We start from the raw sequence: 18324 nt of genomic DNA on the forward strand, positions 1-18324 counted from the left end.
CCAACGCCTGGGATACTTCACTAGTTACATGTCCCCAGCCTGAAAATGACGTGTTTTTTTCCAACACTTTGATTTCTGTGTGACAGTCAGTTCACAATCTGTGCTGATACATGTCCTCCAATATCTTGGGCTCATAACTTATGCGCCTTATATGGTGCCTTGTCAGATTCCTTTTGGAAATGCAAATATATATCTACAACTTACCTTCTATCAGTTTTGCTGGTCACATTTTCAAATAATTCAAGTAAGTTTATCACACAAGATTTACTTTTCATAAAACTATACTTTTGTTGTTTTTTTGTATGGCGGGTGTTTACAGTGTATCTTCACACTTCTGATTGGTTTTTGTCAAGCCACCCCTCCAGCTCATGGCCTCATCGATGGACATCTCTGATCTTGGTGAGAGGGCATGTTTGGACCTGGTGAAGCACATCCTGGGTTGCGGCACCACAAGGACAAGCTGGGGTTTATCAGGAACCCTGTCGGCATAGCGTTTGCACTGTTTTGATATGTCAACTTCTGAGTTTATCTGCAGCTGGTAGCTGGTATCTGTCATAAAGCCCGGGAGAAGCGAGGTGGGGTCATCAATCAGCTCTCCGCCAGGGAGCATGCTGGTGTGCCAGTATTGGCACCATTCAATGTGGTTGACATAGGAGTCAAGATTTTTCATGCTGTAGAAAGGCTTTTGGGATTTGAGTCGGGAAGTTGGAGGAGTACTTTCAATGAGTTGACGAACTGGAATGTTGTTGGACATACTTTGACTCCCGAAATATGCCCCGGCTCCTGAATGGACAGACTCGCATCTGCCCCTCCTGGGCTATACTTCATCGTGAGTCAAGCCAAATTTTCAATAAAGCTATGCTGACTAGGCTTGATTATATTCAGCTTTCCTAAGTAATTAGTTATTTCTTTTCCGATTATTGTCAGCAGTAGGTCTTAAGCTGACTGCCTAAGGTTCCCTAATTCCTGCTTTCCTCCCTTTTTGATCATGGGAGTCTCCTCTCAATGCTAGCAAGAGGGGACTCTCTCTATCAGGCAAGAGGTACTGGAGCCCAAAGACCCATACCTCAAGGTTAAACAAGAAATGCTATCAGATTCTTGAAAGCCCTGAACATCACCTTGGACTTTATTTCTTTCAATCTCTCCTAGTTTTCACTTCTGTTACTATGTTTATGTTGAAATACAAGATATTATAATTTATGTTAACTTGAGTTCACGTTATTTATGTTCACACACTTCCTTCAAAACCCTTGGGTGAAAACCACTGGAACCTGGCATATTGCACCTTGTGTTTCTTTAATACCTTATCACTTGGGATAGGAATTTTTACAAATTCATTCTTATTATTTGAAATTAATAATAAAAAATAAATAAAAAGTAGGTATCAAAATTACTGAGCCATCAACCCTAATTCCAAATAATTTATTTCAAAAGAATGGATAGACACTGTTTCCAAGAAAGGATTTTCTATCTCCCAATGGTACATCCAAGAAGAATGCAACTCCCATTGGATGTAATATTTCTAAAGGCCATCATGATCCATTTCCCATTGATATGTTTCATACCTTCACCAGAAAGTCACAATCTTCCACTTGAAATGCTATGTCCTTCACACCATCCCCATGTTTGCCCAAATGGTCAGTCATTTCTGAAGGAGACAACACAACTTGTCAGAACATGATTCCTTGTAAAGTGAGAAGCAAACTAGAAGACATAGGTAGATGGCATGTAGACATCAAACAAGTTACCAAAATAAGAAAAAGGATATCCCAGACAAAACCACTAGCCCAGATAACCATCAGCTCTGATAAACCACCAGCCCAGACAAAACCACCAGCCTAGACACAGGTTCAGCAGGTACATACAGGACAAAGCATGCATACAAATGCACAGATCAGGACCATGCAATGCAGATACAATCAGAGCAGCACAGATAGACTTCCCACGGAGCAGACATAAATAGAAGCATTCTTGTGGGTGGAAAAAGCTACAATAATAATCATAAATCAAGAGATTCTGCAGATACTGGAAATCCACACACAAAACTCAGAAACTCAGCAGGTCAGGCAGCATCTATGAAATTGAATAAACAGTCGATCTTTCAAGCCAAGACAACTCAACAGGACAGGAAAGGAGGAGGAAGACGCTAGAATAAAAAGGTGGGGGAGGAGAAGGAGGACAAGCTAGAAGGTGATAGGTGAAGCCAGGTGGGTGGGAAAGGTAAAGGTCTGGAGAATAAGGAGTCTGAAAGGAGAGGAGAGTGGAGCATGGGAGAATAGAAAGTAGGAGGGGCACCAGGGGGAGGCGATAGGCAGAAGAGGAGAAGAGCTAAGAGGCCAGAGTGGGTAATAGAAGAAGAGGGCAAGGGAAAGGGAAAATTAAAAATTGAAAAAAAATACCAGACAAAGATTCTGGCTTCTCCTTTTCATTCCAGTCCTGATGAATGCTCTCAGCCTGAAACATTGACTGTATTCGTTTCCATTGATGCTGCCTAACCTACCGAGTTTCTCCAACATTTTGTGTGTGTTACAATAATAATCAATTCAGGACATCAATGGGTCATGTTCATTCAAAGTTTGACAGTTCAGAGTGACTCAACAGAATCCAGCTTATTACAAGGATGAAGGATGAGGAGAAGCTGCTGATGAAGAGTCTCAGCCCAGAACACCAACAGTTCATTCCTCTCCATAAATGTAGCCTGATCTGCTGAGTTCCTCCGGCACTTTGAGTGTGTTTCTCAAGACTTACAACATCTGCAGAGTGTCTGTGTTTGTCGTAAAGAGATGAATACACAGACTGAAGAGAGATCTAGTAATCAAGTTTCTCATATTTTCCATGTTACAGACCGATCATCAGTTGACACTGCAGGTGACAATAGTTCAGTCAACTATTTCCAAATCAGCTTTTGCTGCAGTTTGCAGCATTCCCATCCATTGAATTATCTTGAACAATGTCTAACCAGCATTATATCATCATAGTTTGCATCCAAAACCCAGCAATGCATCAATGCCAACTATGTTCAGGCTTCAGCATCATTGGACTGGCCTGTAGAATTGTCTTTTTTTTCTCTAGTAGATTAACTTTCTTATGCTTGTTTTATTTTTATGTAGTTACCTATATACATGTAATTCTTCAGTAAGTTTTTCAGTAGTTGCAGTTGCCTCTGTATTTTTCTTGAAGCTTCTTGGTTTTAGTGGCAAGTGTCTCATTACTTAAATCTGGCTATTTGTTTGGTTTTTACTGTTATCAGTTGGAATCCTGGATCAGCAAACGCTCTATCTGAACATCAACACTATACAACTTAATAAAGGACAGGAATGATAGCTTAACATACTTACAGGGTTTCAGAAGAGAGAGAAGAAATATTAAAGGATTGGTGGAGGGAATATTGACAACAATATTTAGATCATGGTATAGAGTGCAATAACACTTTGAAAAAGGAATATTATATAAGGATCATTAAATAAGGTGACATAGTTTGAATTAAGATGAGTGGTGGGGGGTTTGATGAATGGCACGTGGCCAAGTGGTTAAGGCATTGGACTAGCAACCTGAAGGTCGTGAGTTCGAGCCCCAGCCGAGGGAACGTGTTGTGTCCTTGAGCAAGGCACTTAATCACACATTGCTCTGCGATGACACTGGTGCCAAGCTGTATGGGTCCTAATGCCCTTCCCTTGGACAACATTGGTGTCTTGGAGAGGGGAGACTTGCAGCATGGGCAACTGCTGGTCTCCCATACAACCTTGCCCAGGCCTGCGCCCTGGAGAGTGAAGCGTGGAATTTTAGGTGTAGTTGCAAAGAGACAATGTCAGTGATCTTAATTCAATTACATTTAACATTATTATGGAAAAAGACAAAGATAATACTAGATAAGAATAACATTGATCAGACATGTTTTTGCAAAAATGGAGTAGAAATAGCTACTTGAAGAACAGTCTCTCTCAAAGCAATGGAGGGTATTTAAGAAGGAATTAATTGAGAACACATTGCCACAAAGAAGAATGGGATTGCCATATCTTGTGTCGTCTGCATGACAAAGAAAATAAAGGGCAGGATCAACCAAGAAAGGGAAACTTATGTCAAACACCAAAGGATAACTGCTACAGAAATCTTAGACAGAGGGTGTAGTGGTGAAATATATCCCAAACTGTTAAAAGAAGCAAGAAAAGATAATATGGAAACTGTAACATCATTTTTTGTACCTGGCCACTGAAAGTATGCTAACATTGCATTGTTGTCTAGGAAGGGAACATGAGATAAATTGAGTAATTTAAGGACATTTAGTTTAGTTGTGGGCAAGTTCTAAGAAATTATATAAACCTTCATTTCAAAAGGCACAAATTAATCAGGACAGTCAGTATTGATCTGTTAAGGGAAAGGTGTGTTGGACTAACTTTTTGTGGAGTTTGCATGGATCTTGGAAAGACTTTGTCAAGGTCCCAGAAAGCATACTGATGAAGAAAACTAAAATGTCATGAGAAAGTGGGAAACTGAATATAAAGTTTGTTCATTGATATAAAGCAAAGGGTTATAACTGACAGGTGCTTTTGTGACAGGAATGCTCTTTCATTGGGGTTCTGCAGTGATTAGTACTTAAGTGCCTTGGTCCATATTTCATTTATTCATGATAAATATAGTTCAAAGTAAATTTATTACCAAGTACATATATGGCATCATATACAACCCTGAGATTCATTTTCTTGTGGGCATATTCAGTAAATCCAATTACCATAAGATAATCAATGGAAGCCCACACCCAACAGGTCAGACGACCAGTGTGCAAAAGACAACAAACTGTGCAAATACAAAAGAAAAAAACTAAATAATAAACAAACAAGCAATAAATATCAAGAAACGCGAACAACAGGAATTCTGCAGATGCTGGAAATTCAAGCAACACACATCAAAGTTGCTGGTGAACGCAGCAGGCCAGGCAGCATCTCTAGGAAGCGGTACAGTCACCGTTTCAGGCCGAGACCCTTCGTCAGGACTGAAATCTGAAACGTCGACTGTACGTCTTCCTAGAGATGCTGCCTGGCCTGCTGCGTTCACCAGCAACTTTGATGTGTGTTGCATAAATATCAAGAACATGAGATGAAGAGTCCTGGAAATTGAGTCTATAGTTCGTGGGAACAGTTCAGTGATGGGGCAAGTGAAGTTATCCACTCTGATTTAGGGGCCTAATGGGTGAAAGATAATAACTATTCCCGAACCTGGTGGTGAGAGTGCTGAGGCTCCTGTACCTTCTTCCGTGTGGCAGCAGCGAGAAGAGAGCATGTCCTGAGTCGTGGGAGTCCCTGATGGTGGATGCTGCTTTCCTCCACTACACTCCACGTAGATGTGTTCATTGGTGTGGAGGGTTCTGCCCATGATGGACTAGGCCTATCTACTACTTTTTGTAAGATTTTCTGTTCAAGGCTATTAGTGTTACCATACCAAGCTGTGATGCAGCCATTCAATAAACTCCCCACCACACATCTATAGAAGTCTGTCAAAGTTTTAGACGTCATGCTGAATCTTTGCAAACTTCTAATGAAGTAGAAGAACTGCCGTGCTTTCTCCGTAATTGTACCTATGTGCTGGGCCTAGGACTGGTCATCTGAAATGGTAACTCCAAGGAATTTAGATTGCTGACACCCTCCACCCGTGATCCCTCTATGAAGACTGGATCGTAACCCCTCCTGAAGTCAAAAATCAGCTTCTAGGTCTTGCTAACATTGAGTAAGAGGTTTTTGTTGTGGCACCACTCAGACAGATTTCTATTCTCTCTCCTAAGTGCTGATTCACCACCAGCTTTGATACAGCCAATGACAGTGGTGACATCAGCAAGCTTGACTATGGCACTGGAGCTGTGCTTAGCCACCAGTCGTAAGTGTAAAGCGAGAAGAGCAGGGGGCTAAGCACACAGCCTTGTGTTGCACTTGTACTGGTGGAAATCAAGATAAGGAATAAAGATATATGGAATATGATAAAGAAATATTCACATGATACAAAAATTGATCATGTGCTTGACAGTGACTTGGTTAGCAGGATATGAAAATGGGAAATGGAACCATCAGGAAGGAAGTTGAGGAGCGTTGAACACCACACTCAGTGATTTAGAAACAGCTTCTTCCCCTCCTTCATCAGATTCCTGAATGAACATTTTTTCTTTTTGCATTGTCTGTTTATTTTTGTAATTTATAGTAATTCTGGGGTGGGGGAGATACGCCTCTATCAAAAAGGAGAAGGAAGGCGCACCTTCCCTCTGCTAGCCTGCAGGTCACCTTTGGGCAATTGGAGTCACATGAAGCCGTGGGAGCAGATGATGGATGACCGTATCATCAGCTGGTGCACATCACAAGTGCTGGTTATGCGACTGCTGACACCAGGCAGACAACCTCTGAAGTGTATCAATAATGACTGGGGTCACCTGTCTTGTAAAGACACTGCCCAGAAGAAGGCAATGGAAAACCACCTCTGTAGCAAAGTTTGCCAAGAATAATCATGGTCATGAGACCATGATTGCCCATGTCATACAACATGGCACATGACAAATGAACAACAGTAATTCTATATCTTTGCGCTGCAAAACAGTAAATTTCATGTCATTAAAGTCAATGATAATAGATCTGGTTCAGATTCTGAAATAGAAATTAACCTAAAGTGCGAGATAATGCAACTGAGGACTTGCAACAGGAAAGAGAATGCCCAGTATCTGCATGGTTATTGAGATGTGTGAAGAACAGAGGAACACTGGAGTATTTGTCCACTGATCCGTAATATAGCAGGACAGATCACTAAGGTGAGTACAGACACATATGTGAGGTTAACATGATTAGCTGACACGTGAAATGTAAGGAAAGCATTTCTGGTATTGTCAATATACAATGCTCAGACCACAGACTGAGTATTGCGTACAGTACTGGTCAACAAATTGTAGGAAACATGTAACTATACCAGAGAGGGTGCAGAGGATGTTATGAAGAGTGAAATCTTGTATTTATGAGGAAAGATTGGTTAGGATGATTACTTTGGATCAGGGAAGTCTGAGGGGAGAATTAATTAAGGTGTTGTCGGGAATTATGAGAGGTCTAGATATAATAAACAGGAAGGACCAATTTTCCTTTAGCTGAAGGAAAAAATAATTACAGCTCACCGATTTAAAGTAATTGATTGAAAGACTTTTTTCTAAGTTGAAGCATTTTCCCCACTCAGAATTGAAGGAGTCGAGATTTCATTGCATGAAAGGGTATGCAGACTGAAACCCTCATTATATTGATGGGGAACTTGAATGTAGAAGTAAAGGACTGCAATCCTCACTGGTACACACGAATACTGGAAAGTAGCATTGGGTTGGGTAGGCTTTTTTTTCCATTGGCTAAGGCACAAAGGGCCAAAAGACCTGTGCAGTATATTTTATGATTCTATATTGGCCCATGCTGCATCCACATATTACCAATGTAAGATATATATCAAAGACTGGCACTGTAGCAACACTCACTGTACTGAGGAATGTATCAAAAAGAGCACTATCTAAATACCAGCAAAAAATCACTATACTACACTGAAACACCATCACTTTATCAACCTGAATTGTGTCCAAATACTTGCAGTACAGTATCCAAATGTCAGAGCTGTATTAACACTTAACTGTAACCAAGAACGTATCAATCCGACTGTATCCAAAACCCATAGACACAAGGGATGCTTCGGGTGCCGGAAGTCTTGAGCAACTGACTTGCTGAGTTCTTTCAGCATTTTGGGTGTGTGTCCAAAACCCAGCATAGTTTCATCATGGGTTTATTTAAACAGCAGCACTGAATGAGCCCAGTGTTGTCAAAGAGCAATTCTGAATCGATGTGATTGTCCGTACATCAGCTGAAACACCCGCAGAGAAGAAACATGAATTCATCCGAATGACAGCACAACATTAACAACAGCTTCATCTGAACATTGGTGTTCTGGTGGCAATTATTGTGTCTCGATTTGGTACCATTCATTTAACATAGTTATTAGATTTGTATATGTATTTTATATATATTTCTATATTATTATGTATTGTATTGTACTGCTGCTGTCAAGCTAAAAAATACCACGACATATGCTGATAATAATTCTGATTCTGAGATTTACCATTACCAATCATCAACCAACATCAGCTTATCTCAGATAATCCCTGTGCTGACACAAACTGGTGTTTATAGTATCTCCTGTTTTAATTTGTTCCTCAATGTATCAACACTGTTGCAACACAGACATTACCTCAATGCAACAAACCTCTTGCAACTAAGTCCATGACTTTGAAATTGAACATCATTTAAGTGCAGAGAAAGGGAAGAGGTGTGGTAACTAAAGAGAATAACTGCGATGGGAAGTAGCACAACAGGTGTTGGTGACCATAGGGAGAAGATAGTGAAAGCTTATTAGTCACAAGTTATCTGACTGAAGGTGATGTAACCAAAGGAAATGCATGAAGACAGAAAGGAGAGAGGGGAAGGAACAACACGGGAACTACAAGTCAATACTTTGAAATCCAAAAAAAAATTGCTAGAAACACTTAGCAGGCCAAGCAACATTCATGAAGAGTTTTCACTAGATAACCTTTCAGCAGAGTGTGGCTCGTGGCCAAATGCTTAGAGTGTTGGACTAGCAATCTAAAGGTTGCGGGTTCATAGCCCTAGCCGAGGCAGCATGTGAGGCACTTAACCACACAATGCTCCAGTCTACCTGGCTGAGAATGGGTACCAGCAAAAAAATGCTGGGGGTTAACCTCGCGATAGACTGGTGTCCTATCCGGGGGCGGGGGGGGGGGGAATCTCAGTCGCTTCACGCCACGGAAACTGGCATAAGCACCAGCCTGATGGGCCACAAGGCTTGTGACAGACTTTAACCTTCCATCAGAACTTGTCAGTTCTTACACAATCTCCTATTTTGATTACTTGTATTATGCAATTGATGACTTTGCTCTAGACCTCAGTCAATTGCCCTTGTTTTGTGATGAACTGGGATACATCACAGAGAATCTCAATTCAGGTTGCACCTCAGTTTATTAGTTTAATTCTATTGCCATCTATTCTTCAATCTTACCATAACTTCAAAACTGCCTCTACCCACTACATCATCACTCTTCTAACACTTAGTGTATCCTGATCCTGCAATATTCTTTCTGTACAATCTGTACATCAATTCATCAACACCTTTCCAACACAGACTATATCTAAACCCAAGTTTACACTTTGATAGAATTTTACAGCATGGAATCGTGCGTTTCAGCCCAACATATTCATACTGATCTTTTTGCCTATCTACTCTAATCCCATTTGCCTGAATAGACAATAGACAATAGACAATAGGTTAGGAGTAGGCCATTTGGCCCTTCAAGCCAGCACCGCCATTCACTGTGATCATGGCTGATCATCCACAATCAGTACAATAACCAGTTCCTGCCTTCTCCCCATATCCCTTGACTCCACTATCATTAAGAGCTCTATCTAACACTTTCTTGAAAGCATCCAGAAAGTTGGCCTCCACTGCCTTCTGAGGCAGAGCATTCACAACTCTCTGGGTAAAAAAGTTTTTCCTCAACTCCATTCTAAATGGCCTACCCCTTATTCTCAAATTGTGGTCTCTGGTTCTGGACTCCCCCAACATCGGGAACATGTTTCCTGCCTCTAGCATGTCCAATCCCTTGATAATCTTGTATGTTTCAATCAGATCCCCTCTCATCCTTCTAAATTCCAAGCCCAGTCGCTCCAATCTTTCAACATATGACAGTCCCGCCATCCCTGGAATTAACCCAGTGAACCTCCGCTGCACTCCCTCAACAGCAAGAATGTCCTTCCTCAAATTTGGAGACAAAAACTGTACACAATACTCCAGGTGTGGTCTCACCAGGGCCCTGTACAACTGCAGAAGGACCTCTTTGCTCTTATACTCAATTCCCCTTGTTATGAAGGCCAGCATGCCATTAGCTTTCTTCACTGCCTGCTGTACCTGCATGCTTACTTTCAGTGACTGAATGAGGTCTGTGTCCCTCCATACCAAACGTATTCTTGTATATGCCTAAATGCCTCTTGTACTTAATGGCTATATCTCTTTCCACTACCTCTTCCGGCACCATGTTCCACATATTAACACCATCTATACAAAAGAGAAAAAAAACTTTCTCCTCAGGATTTAAACTCCTTTCTCTCAGTTTAAACTAAACAGTTTAATGCCCTTATCTTTTTGATACCCCTACAATGGGATAAAGCCTTTGTTACCACTCTTTCAGAGAAACTTTGTGCCCCTTTCGGGGAGCTGTAGACTCAAACTAACAGCACTGGACAACAAAAATATCACTCCCTGAGTACTTTTGGGTGCACTCTATGGATTATGGGCTGCTAATCATGAAAATCACCATGAAATTTCCCTATCACGCACCTTTTTAAAAAATATATTGCCTATATTTGTTATTTCAATTAATAATTCAGGTCAATTAAAATGTTGCACACAATGAAAGATGAGATATTTTCTGCCTTGTCCAGACATGCCTGGGCTTGCTTAGGCAGGACAGGTTTTAGAAAGGCTATAAAGGAATTACATAAACACCGTTCTATGCATTGCATTTACATGTATATCAGTTTGCGATCACATTGATGTGCATGCTCTACGCGCATAGCATATTGTGTGTACTCATTATAATAAAGTAATTGTATTTTCAGGTGTACTTGTCTCACCAATGTTGCAACAGTGGCGATACTTTCTGTTATATTTGTGGCGAGTATACACTTAAATCTCAAAGACCAAATATGACTCCTCTTACTAAGAATGCTGGAGCTCTACTCTGGGTGTATAACTGGTGACCAAGACAAAGCCTGGGCTCCGCATATGTGTTGCACAACATGTGCTGTCGATCTTAGAGCTTGGCTCAGAGGCACTCGGAAGTCAATGCCATTCACTATGCAGATCAGCCATCGCTGCTGGCTGATAATTATTGGACACTTTAGCGAGAATCCTCAGACACGGAGTACTAACAAAAATCATCAACAAAACATTTTTAGCTTAGATGAGATATTGCAAAGCTTCAGCAACATTATGCAATTAAAAGCATTATATTCAATAAAAGCTACTTTCTTGTTTCTCCAAATTCTTAAATAATACAAGAAATCTGAAATTACATTTGTGTTTTCTGATAGACCAAGCAATCTATCATTTAAAAAAATTCTGAGGACGTAACACTTTTGAAAAAATTTGCTGTCCACTGTAATGTAACTCAATCTATTGCCACTTTTTCAACACAGGCTGTATTTCAGTTTATAACCATTTTTTTCCAACACGCTTTACTTCAATACTTCACTATTCTTTGAACAGAGGTTAATTTCCAATTCAGTTCTAGTCATTCAGCAGTAGTTCATCAGCTCTCTTTCATCAAAAGCATTAGGAACATTTAGATACAGTAAGGACATTTAGATGCATTAAGGACATTTAAGAGACATTTAGATTGGCACATGAATGTGAGGAAAATGGAGGGATATGGACATTGTGTAGGCATAAAGAGTTTAGTTTCATTAGCCATTTGATTATTAATTTATTTGGCTCAGTAAACATCATGGTCTGAAGGGCCTGTCCTGTTCTGTACTTTTCCATGTCCTAAAAGCAGTATCACAATCTATCTCAAACACAAAAAAAATCTGCAGATGCTGGAAATCCAAAGCAATACACACAATATGTTGGAGGAACTTGGCAGACCAGGCAGCATCTATGGAAAACAGTAAACAGTCGAAGTTTCAAGACAAGACCCTTCATCCCGAAACACCGAATATTTACTTTTTTCCATTGATGCTGCCCGGCCTCCTGAGTATCTCCAGCATCTTGTGTGTGTTGCTCACAATCTATCACTACTCTTTCAACACAGACTGTAACTCAACTTATTATTGCTCTTTGAACAACTGCTGTATCTTATTTCATTCTAGTTCTTTCTCTATTAAATACAGTACACCAGTTCGCCAATGCTTTTTACAAATACTGTGCTGATTTGCATCTATTGGCATAACATGTAGGCAAATGCAACCACAGTGTGTTCATGGGCAAAAACAATGAGTAATCTTCATCATGTCATGACTCTAAAGTTATATAAAATAATATCTAAAGTTCAAACTGCAAAAGTAAATTTATTATCAAAGTACATATATGTCACCATGAAATTCATTTTCTTGTGGGCATACTCAATAAATCTGTAATAGAATTAATGAAAGATGCACCAACTTGGGTGCTCAGCTGATATGCAAAACAAACTGTGAAAATACAAAAGGAAAGAAATAATAATAATAAATAAATAAATAAATAAACAATAAATATTGAGAACATGAGATGAAGAGTCCATAGGTTGTGAGAACACTTTGATGATGGGGCTTGAAGCTGAGAGAAGTTATCCACTTTGGTACAAGACCCTGATGGTTGAGGGGTAATAACTGTCTGAAACCTAGTGGTGTGAATCCGGTGGATCCTGTACTTTCTTCCTGATGGCAGCAGCACTCTTCTTGTGATGGAGTGATGGATGATGGAGATCCTGGGTGACGGAGATCCCTGATAATGGATGCTGCTTTTCTGCGACAACATTTCGTGTAGATGTGCTCAGTAGTGGAGAGGGCTTTTCCCATGATGAACGGGGTCATATCTATTACTTTTTGTAGGAATTTCAATTCATGGACATTGGTGTTTCTACACCAGGCTGTGATGCAGCCAATCAATCTACTCTTCACCACACATCTATAGAAGTTTGTCCAAGTTTTAGCTGTCATGCTGAATCTTCACAAACTTCTAAGGAGGAAGAGTCATTTCTGTGTTTTCTTCATAATTGCACTTAAGTGCTGGGCAAAGTTGGTGAGGTATTTTCATTGATTCTGTTATGGTTATTATGTACAAGAAAAATCTAGTGATTTTAAGGAAATTTTTAACCTATATAAGTTCTTATACTAAACCTAAAACAAAATGTCATAATACTCACCCTTGTTACCAGGGTTTAGTGCTGATTGGAAAACAAATATAATCTGTAGAAAAAGAAAAGATAGTATTGCGATTTCAATTGACTTTCAGTTATCTTCATTGAACCAAAGTCAATTTAAAAGATGACACAAGGGATACAAGACATTACAGCCAAGCCCTATCTCTGGTAACAGAATAAGGGAATGGTCTTATTCAATGCCTTATCTCAACTATGATAACATGAAACCTGAGTTAGCTCAAGAAACAAGGCAGGAGACAAAAGCTGTCTCAGCATCTCAAAATCAACTTCAAGTGCACAGTCAATAAACTGGCCCACAAATATCTTGATTATTCTTTGTTGAAGATAATTAGGATAAAGCAGAACTTCTATTGGAAATGCAAAAGGACTTGGAGGAATCATGTGCAACCATCCAGGAGGATATGGAAATTACTTTTTCAGCACTGTTCCATGACACCAGTGGACTGCTAGGTTTGGACATCTTATGTGTGAAGTACTTTATTGGGTACCCTCTGCTTGCTTGCAAAACAGACAATTCCATAATTACCCATCTGCTGCCCAAGGACCTCAGGATGCTACAAACCAAGAAGAGATATGTCCATAACCAGAGTACTTTTTTCAATGGAATCAGTAAGCAAATAATTGGCGCTTTCATCAGCATGAAATGTTAAGGTTCAACTTTTAAAATATGGTATTAAATTTCTGTACAATCTATTTTTTCCCAGCTGACTGGTCCTTACTTTATCCTGCCTAATGGCATGTGACACGACCTCACGACTTCCTGTCTCCAGTCCTTTATATGCGAACACGTCAAATCCAAGCTTTGTGGAGTAATATGATGCAGCCTGCAAAGAGAGATAAAGGGAAATCAAGCAATTGACAATCGCTTTTCACAGAAACCTTGTTGCAATGTAACGTAGACGTTATTTATGAGAATATGTGGTGAATAACTTTCTGCTTATAATGGCTGCAGTTTCATCATTACCCATGGTAGGAAACTCGAATTGTATTACTGATGATTATCTCATTCTTTAAAAGAGTTGCCTGGATTGAACAATAACTGTTTGCTTGATCATCTTATCTAAAACCCATTGTTCTAACCTGACCTTATCTATTCATTGATTTTTGCCATTTTTTCCATATAAACCATTCCAGACCAGGTAATATGCTACCCCTTGGTGGTATTCCTTGATTGTAATATTATTGTTTCAATTATTCACGAAACTGTGTGTGTGTGTGTGTGTGTGTGTGTGTGTGTGTGTGTGTTTGTGTTGTGAAATCTGTTGACTGCAATACTTAAAAATAGAAAAACAATGTGAATTACAGGAAGCATAGTTACATTAAATAAGTAGTGCTACAATAAAAAAATAAAATTTTAAAAAATAGTTTTACTATTGTTCATAGGTTCAATGTCCATTCACAAATCGAATAACAAGGGAAGAAACTGTTCCTGAATTTTTGAGTGTGTACCTCCTTCCTGTTGGTAACATTGATTGAGAAGATAAAATTAAAGTTCAAAGCACTGTTGATTTTAGATTGATCCAGAAAACGGGGTTTATTCATGAGCATTTAACATGACGTTGAACCTATAAAGACAATGGTTCCTTAAGGTTGTTATAGTCAGGGGTGGTAATGGGGATAAGCTCCCACTACCTATTAAATGCTCCCAATGTCATGGGTCTCAAATAGCCTCTGACAGCCAAGTTCAGCTCCTGGCATTCATGTGTGGCTCAGTGGGGAAGAGGCAAATGCGGGTTTCTGGCACCTTAAAACCAACCGCTTTGGGCAGAAAGGCTCATTAGCAATGGTTGGCAGTTCAAGTTGAAGAGGAAGACTTTGAGCTCAAACTTGCACTGCCTTACAGCTCTTCCCACTCACAGGGATGGCTTCGGGAGTAAAAATCCAGACCAGGAGTCCCTAAGGCAGTCCCACATTAAGTTAAATGCTGACTGGCAACTCCTGTGACATCATTGGTGCCCAACTGTATTGGTCTCTGCCGTTCACTTGCATGGAGAGGGGGAGCCTGCTGCATGGTCAGCAGCACACTCTCCATATCGTACTGCCCAGGCAGCTGTACAGTGTCAGCAGTTGGGATGCAGCATTGTTGACCAATGGAGGGCCTCATAAAGACAATAAACATATGTGGAGCTGAAGGTAAAATTGGTTCTGGTATTGATCTCGCAAGTCACAAACTCCTTAATGTAATAAGCTAACTCACTAGCTTACAAAGAGTTGATAACCCTGATACTGTCAAATCAATAGAGTGAGAGAAACAAGCTGAGACTTGAACACATAAACTACACAACAGGTGGAGTGTTGAATTATCTGATGAGACCTCATTCAGATGTACAGTTGAACAGATGGCTTTAAAGATTCGAACTACATTTATTATCAAAGCATGTATGCTGTAAACAATTCTGAGATTCACCTTCACACAGACAGCCACAAAACAAAGAAACACCATGGAACCCGCTCAAAGAAAACATTAGACACCCAATGTGCAAAATAAAAGAACAAATCACAGAAACAGCAATAAACGAGTGTAAAACACAGAACTGAAACAGTCTAGGAATGTTCGGTTCAGTTCAATTTAGCACTGTGTCGCTTGTTGACTGCAAACCGCAGAGCCAGTGTGCCCTGATCAAAATCCCACAAAACTGCAATAAAAAAAAGAGTAACCAGAAACCAGAAATATATTATAACATGAACTACAGAGTTCAATCCACAAACTGTGTCAACTAAACCTTTCCCAGAACCCAAACTCCAGCACCATCCTCCAAGGGCATTGAGCAAGAGGAAGAGAGAGAAACTGGTCAAACACAGCCACCTTCCTCTCTGGGAGCAGTGAGCAAGTAGACTTACCTACTGGTAAAGTATTCCGTTATATTGCTAGCATTTATTCCTCTATAACAACTGTGATAAAAGTGATTAACTGATAACTTATCTCCCTGCTGATTGTGAGAATGTGTGTAAATTAGCTTTTGGAATCAGAATCAGATTTATTATCACTGAGGTAAATGATGTGAAATTTGTTGTTTTGTGCCCGCAGTACAAAGATATAAGATTACTATACACTTCAAATATAATTAGCACCAAAATAAGAATAATGAGGTAGTGTTGCAAGGACTGTTCAGAAATCTGATAGTGGACTCAACACACTTCCATTTGCACTTCACACACACTGAGACATAAGAATTAAAGAAGGATTTGGTTTGGGGTTGGTGGAGTAGTGGTGATGGTGGTAGTGGGGTGTCTAAGTTGGTTGGGAAAGGATGAGTTTTAAGCTAGAGAAATCCAGGGTCTCTGTGCAGACTCACAGACAAGTTTTGTTTCTCCATAGATGGGATTGCTCTCCCATCCATCTCCGAGAAATCAGTCAAAAGCCTGGGAAAAGTTGAAGAGATTCTAAGAGATGTGGCTGCCATCTAGAAGACTGCCAACGAGTTAGAAGTCCGGCTCACCAGTGTGGATAAGTCAGGCCTACCTGGCAACCTCAAGGCCTGGATTAACCAGCATGACATCCTCCACTATATCCTCTGGCCAATGCTGGAACATGGAGTACCCATGTCATTATGAAAGAAAGATCAATGGGCTGCTTTCGAAGATGGCTGGGCCTCTCACATAGCATGAGCAGCATTGCTCTGGATGGAAAAAGGAACAAACTGCAGCTTCCCTTCAGTGACCTGAATGAGGAATTTATGGCTTCCCGTACAAGAGAATTACTATTGTACAGAGATTCCTGGGACCCCAAGTCTTGACAGTAGGCATTGAGGTCTGGACAGGCTAAGGATGCAGTGGAGATGGCTGAATCATGTCTGGAGCACAGGGATCTAGTAGGGACAGTGGGGTCTGGTCAGGCAGGGCTGGGCAGCTTCACCTTAACCCACTTCGACAGGACCTAGGGCAGGGACAGACGCAAACTGGGCAAGGAAGAGGTGCGAGCAACTGTCAAGGAAGTGTGTTACCACCAGGATGTCAGCAATGGGGCAGCAGGGAGCTTGGATGAGGTGATAGGGTGTGCTGAATCCAAAGATATCCTGGTCCAACATCTGGCAGTTCATCAGATTCATGATCCAGGCTGTGGACAATGTCCTGCCTCATCTAGTGAACCTTCTTGCTTGGGGTAAAAGCGAGGCACAATCATGTTCTCTCTGCCCCGGCACAGGGAACCTGGAACACATTCTCAGCAGCTGCCCAAAAGCCCTGGGGGAAGGGTGCTACTGCTGGCAGCATGACTAGTTGCAGAAGGCAGCAACAGAAAATATCTCCTCAGCTATTAACAACAGTAAGCACTTCTGCCAACCCAGGAAACCCATAACCTTTGTCAAAGTTGAAGGCCAACCACAGCCTTAGCCCTGATCACCGGCAGGCTTGCTCACCACAGAATCTGACTGGCAACTGAAAGTCAATCTTGGTAAGCCATTGAAGTCCCCCAACTTCACCATGTTATCATCACTGAGGCCTGACATGGTTATTCTGTCAGAAGCTTCGAAGCAAGTGATCATGGTATAACTGACAGTGCCAAATTGTCTTGGGAAGGCCAAATTGAGGGGGCGTTTGAGTTCAAGAAGGCCATATACCAGGAGCATGTAGAACAATGCCAGAGACGGGGTGGAGGGCACATTCTGAGCCTACAGAGGTTTTTCTGACTGCTTGTTCTGCAGAACCTATTCTCTCCTTGGTATTAAAGAGTCTGTAAAGAGAAGAGCCACTAGAGGCTCTTCACAGAGGCTGCTGAGCAAGCCTCTGGATGACTATGGATTAAGAGGCATGACCCATAAACCAATGCATCTGGGACACAATGCTTCTGGGATCAACCCTTAGCTGGCTCACCTGAGTGAGGGAATCTAAAGTTGAAATACCTGCAACGCCCGAGGACCCCAGGTTGCATCACTGATGATGTGTCCCAGAGCATCTTAGGATGTATCTCAGCATCTATGCCAATTTACTACAAGAACCCTACGTGTACACAAGGTTTGAGACGTCATTTGGTGTCGAACACGCAGTGCAGACCTGACACACATGCCAAAGAACCTCCTTTCTCTGTGGAGAATGGCATTTATGAAGGTTGTTTATTCAAAGGTTGACTAGAGCAAAAAAAGAAGTAGGGAAAAGTCAGAGTAGGGTAGGTGATTGCTGGTGGAGAGATAATCAACCTGGGAGAGGTGAGTCCTTGGAAGGGTGGAGGTGGGATGGAAGGCAGAATTTCAAGAAGACATACAATAACAGGAAGGGAAGTCAGGGAAGCAGTGTCAGTCAAAATGTGGTCATTGGCAGAGATGACCGGGGTTGTGGTGCAAAAAATCACTGGCAGTGAGTGGGAGAGTGTAGAAAATTCCCTGAGAAAAGAATGTACA

At 40.9% G+C, this 18324-nt stretch overlaps 1 protein-coding gene across 1 annotated transcript in view; it reads right to left on the reverse strand.

Annotated features, from left to right (window-relative positions):
• The window catches only part of hpda (4-hydroxyphenylpyruvate dioxygenase a), a 58563-nt gene that overhangs the window by 25620 nt on the left and 14619 nt on the right, over window positions 1–18324 (reverse strand). Inside the window, exons 4-6 of the mRNA XM_072242778.1 lie at window positions 13708–13812; window positions 12971–13013; window positions 1566–1648 (exon numbers count right to left, since the gene is read on the reverse strand). Of these exons, the coding sequence (XP_072098879.1) occupies window positions 1566–1648; window positions 12971–13013; window positions 13708–13812 (231 nt within the window). The remainder of the gene's footprint in view (window positions 1–1565; window positions 1649–12970; window positions 13014–13707; window positions 13813–18324) is intronic.

Source organism: Mobula birostris, chromosome 25 (assembly GCF_030028105.1).
Source record: "Mobula birostris isolate sMobBir1 chromosome 25, sMobBir1.hap1, whole genome shotgun sequence".
Taxonomy (NCBI): Eukaryota; Metazoa; Chordata; class Chondrichthyes; order Myliobatiformes; family Myliobatidae; genus Mobula; species Mobula birostris.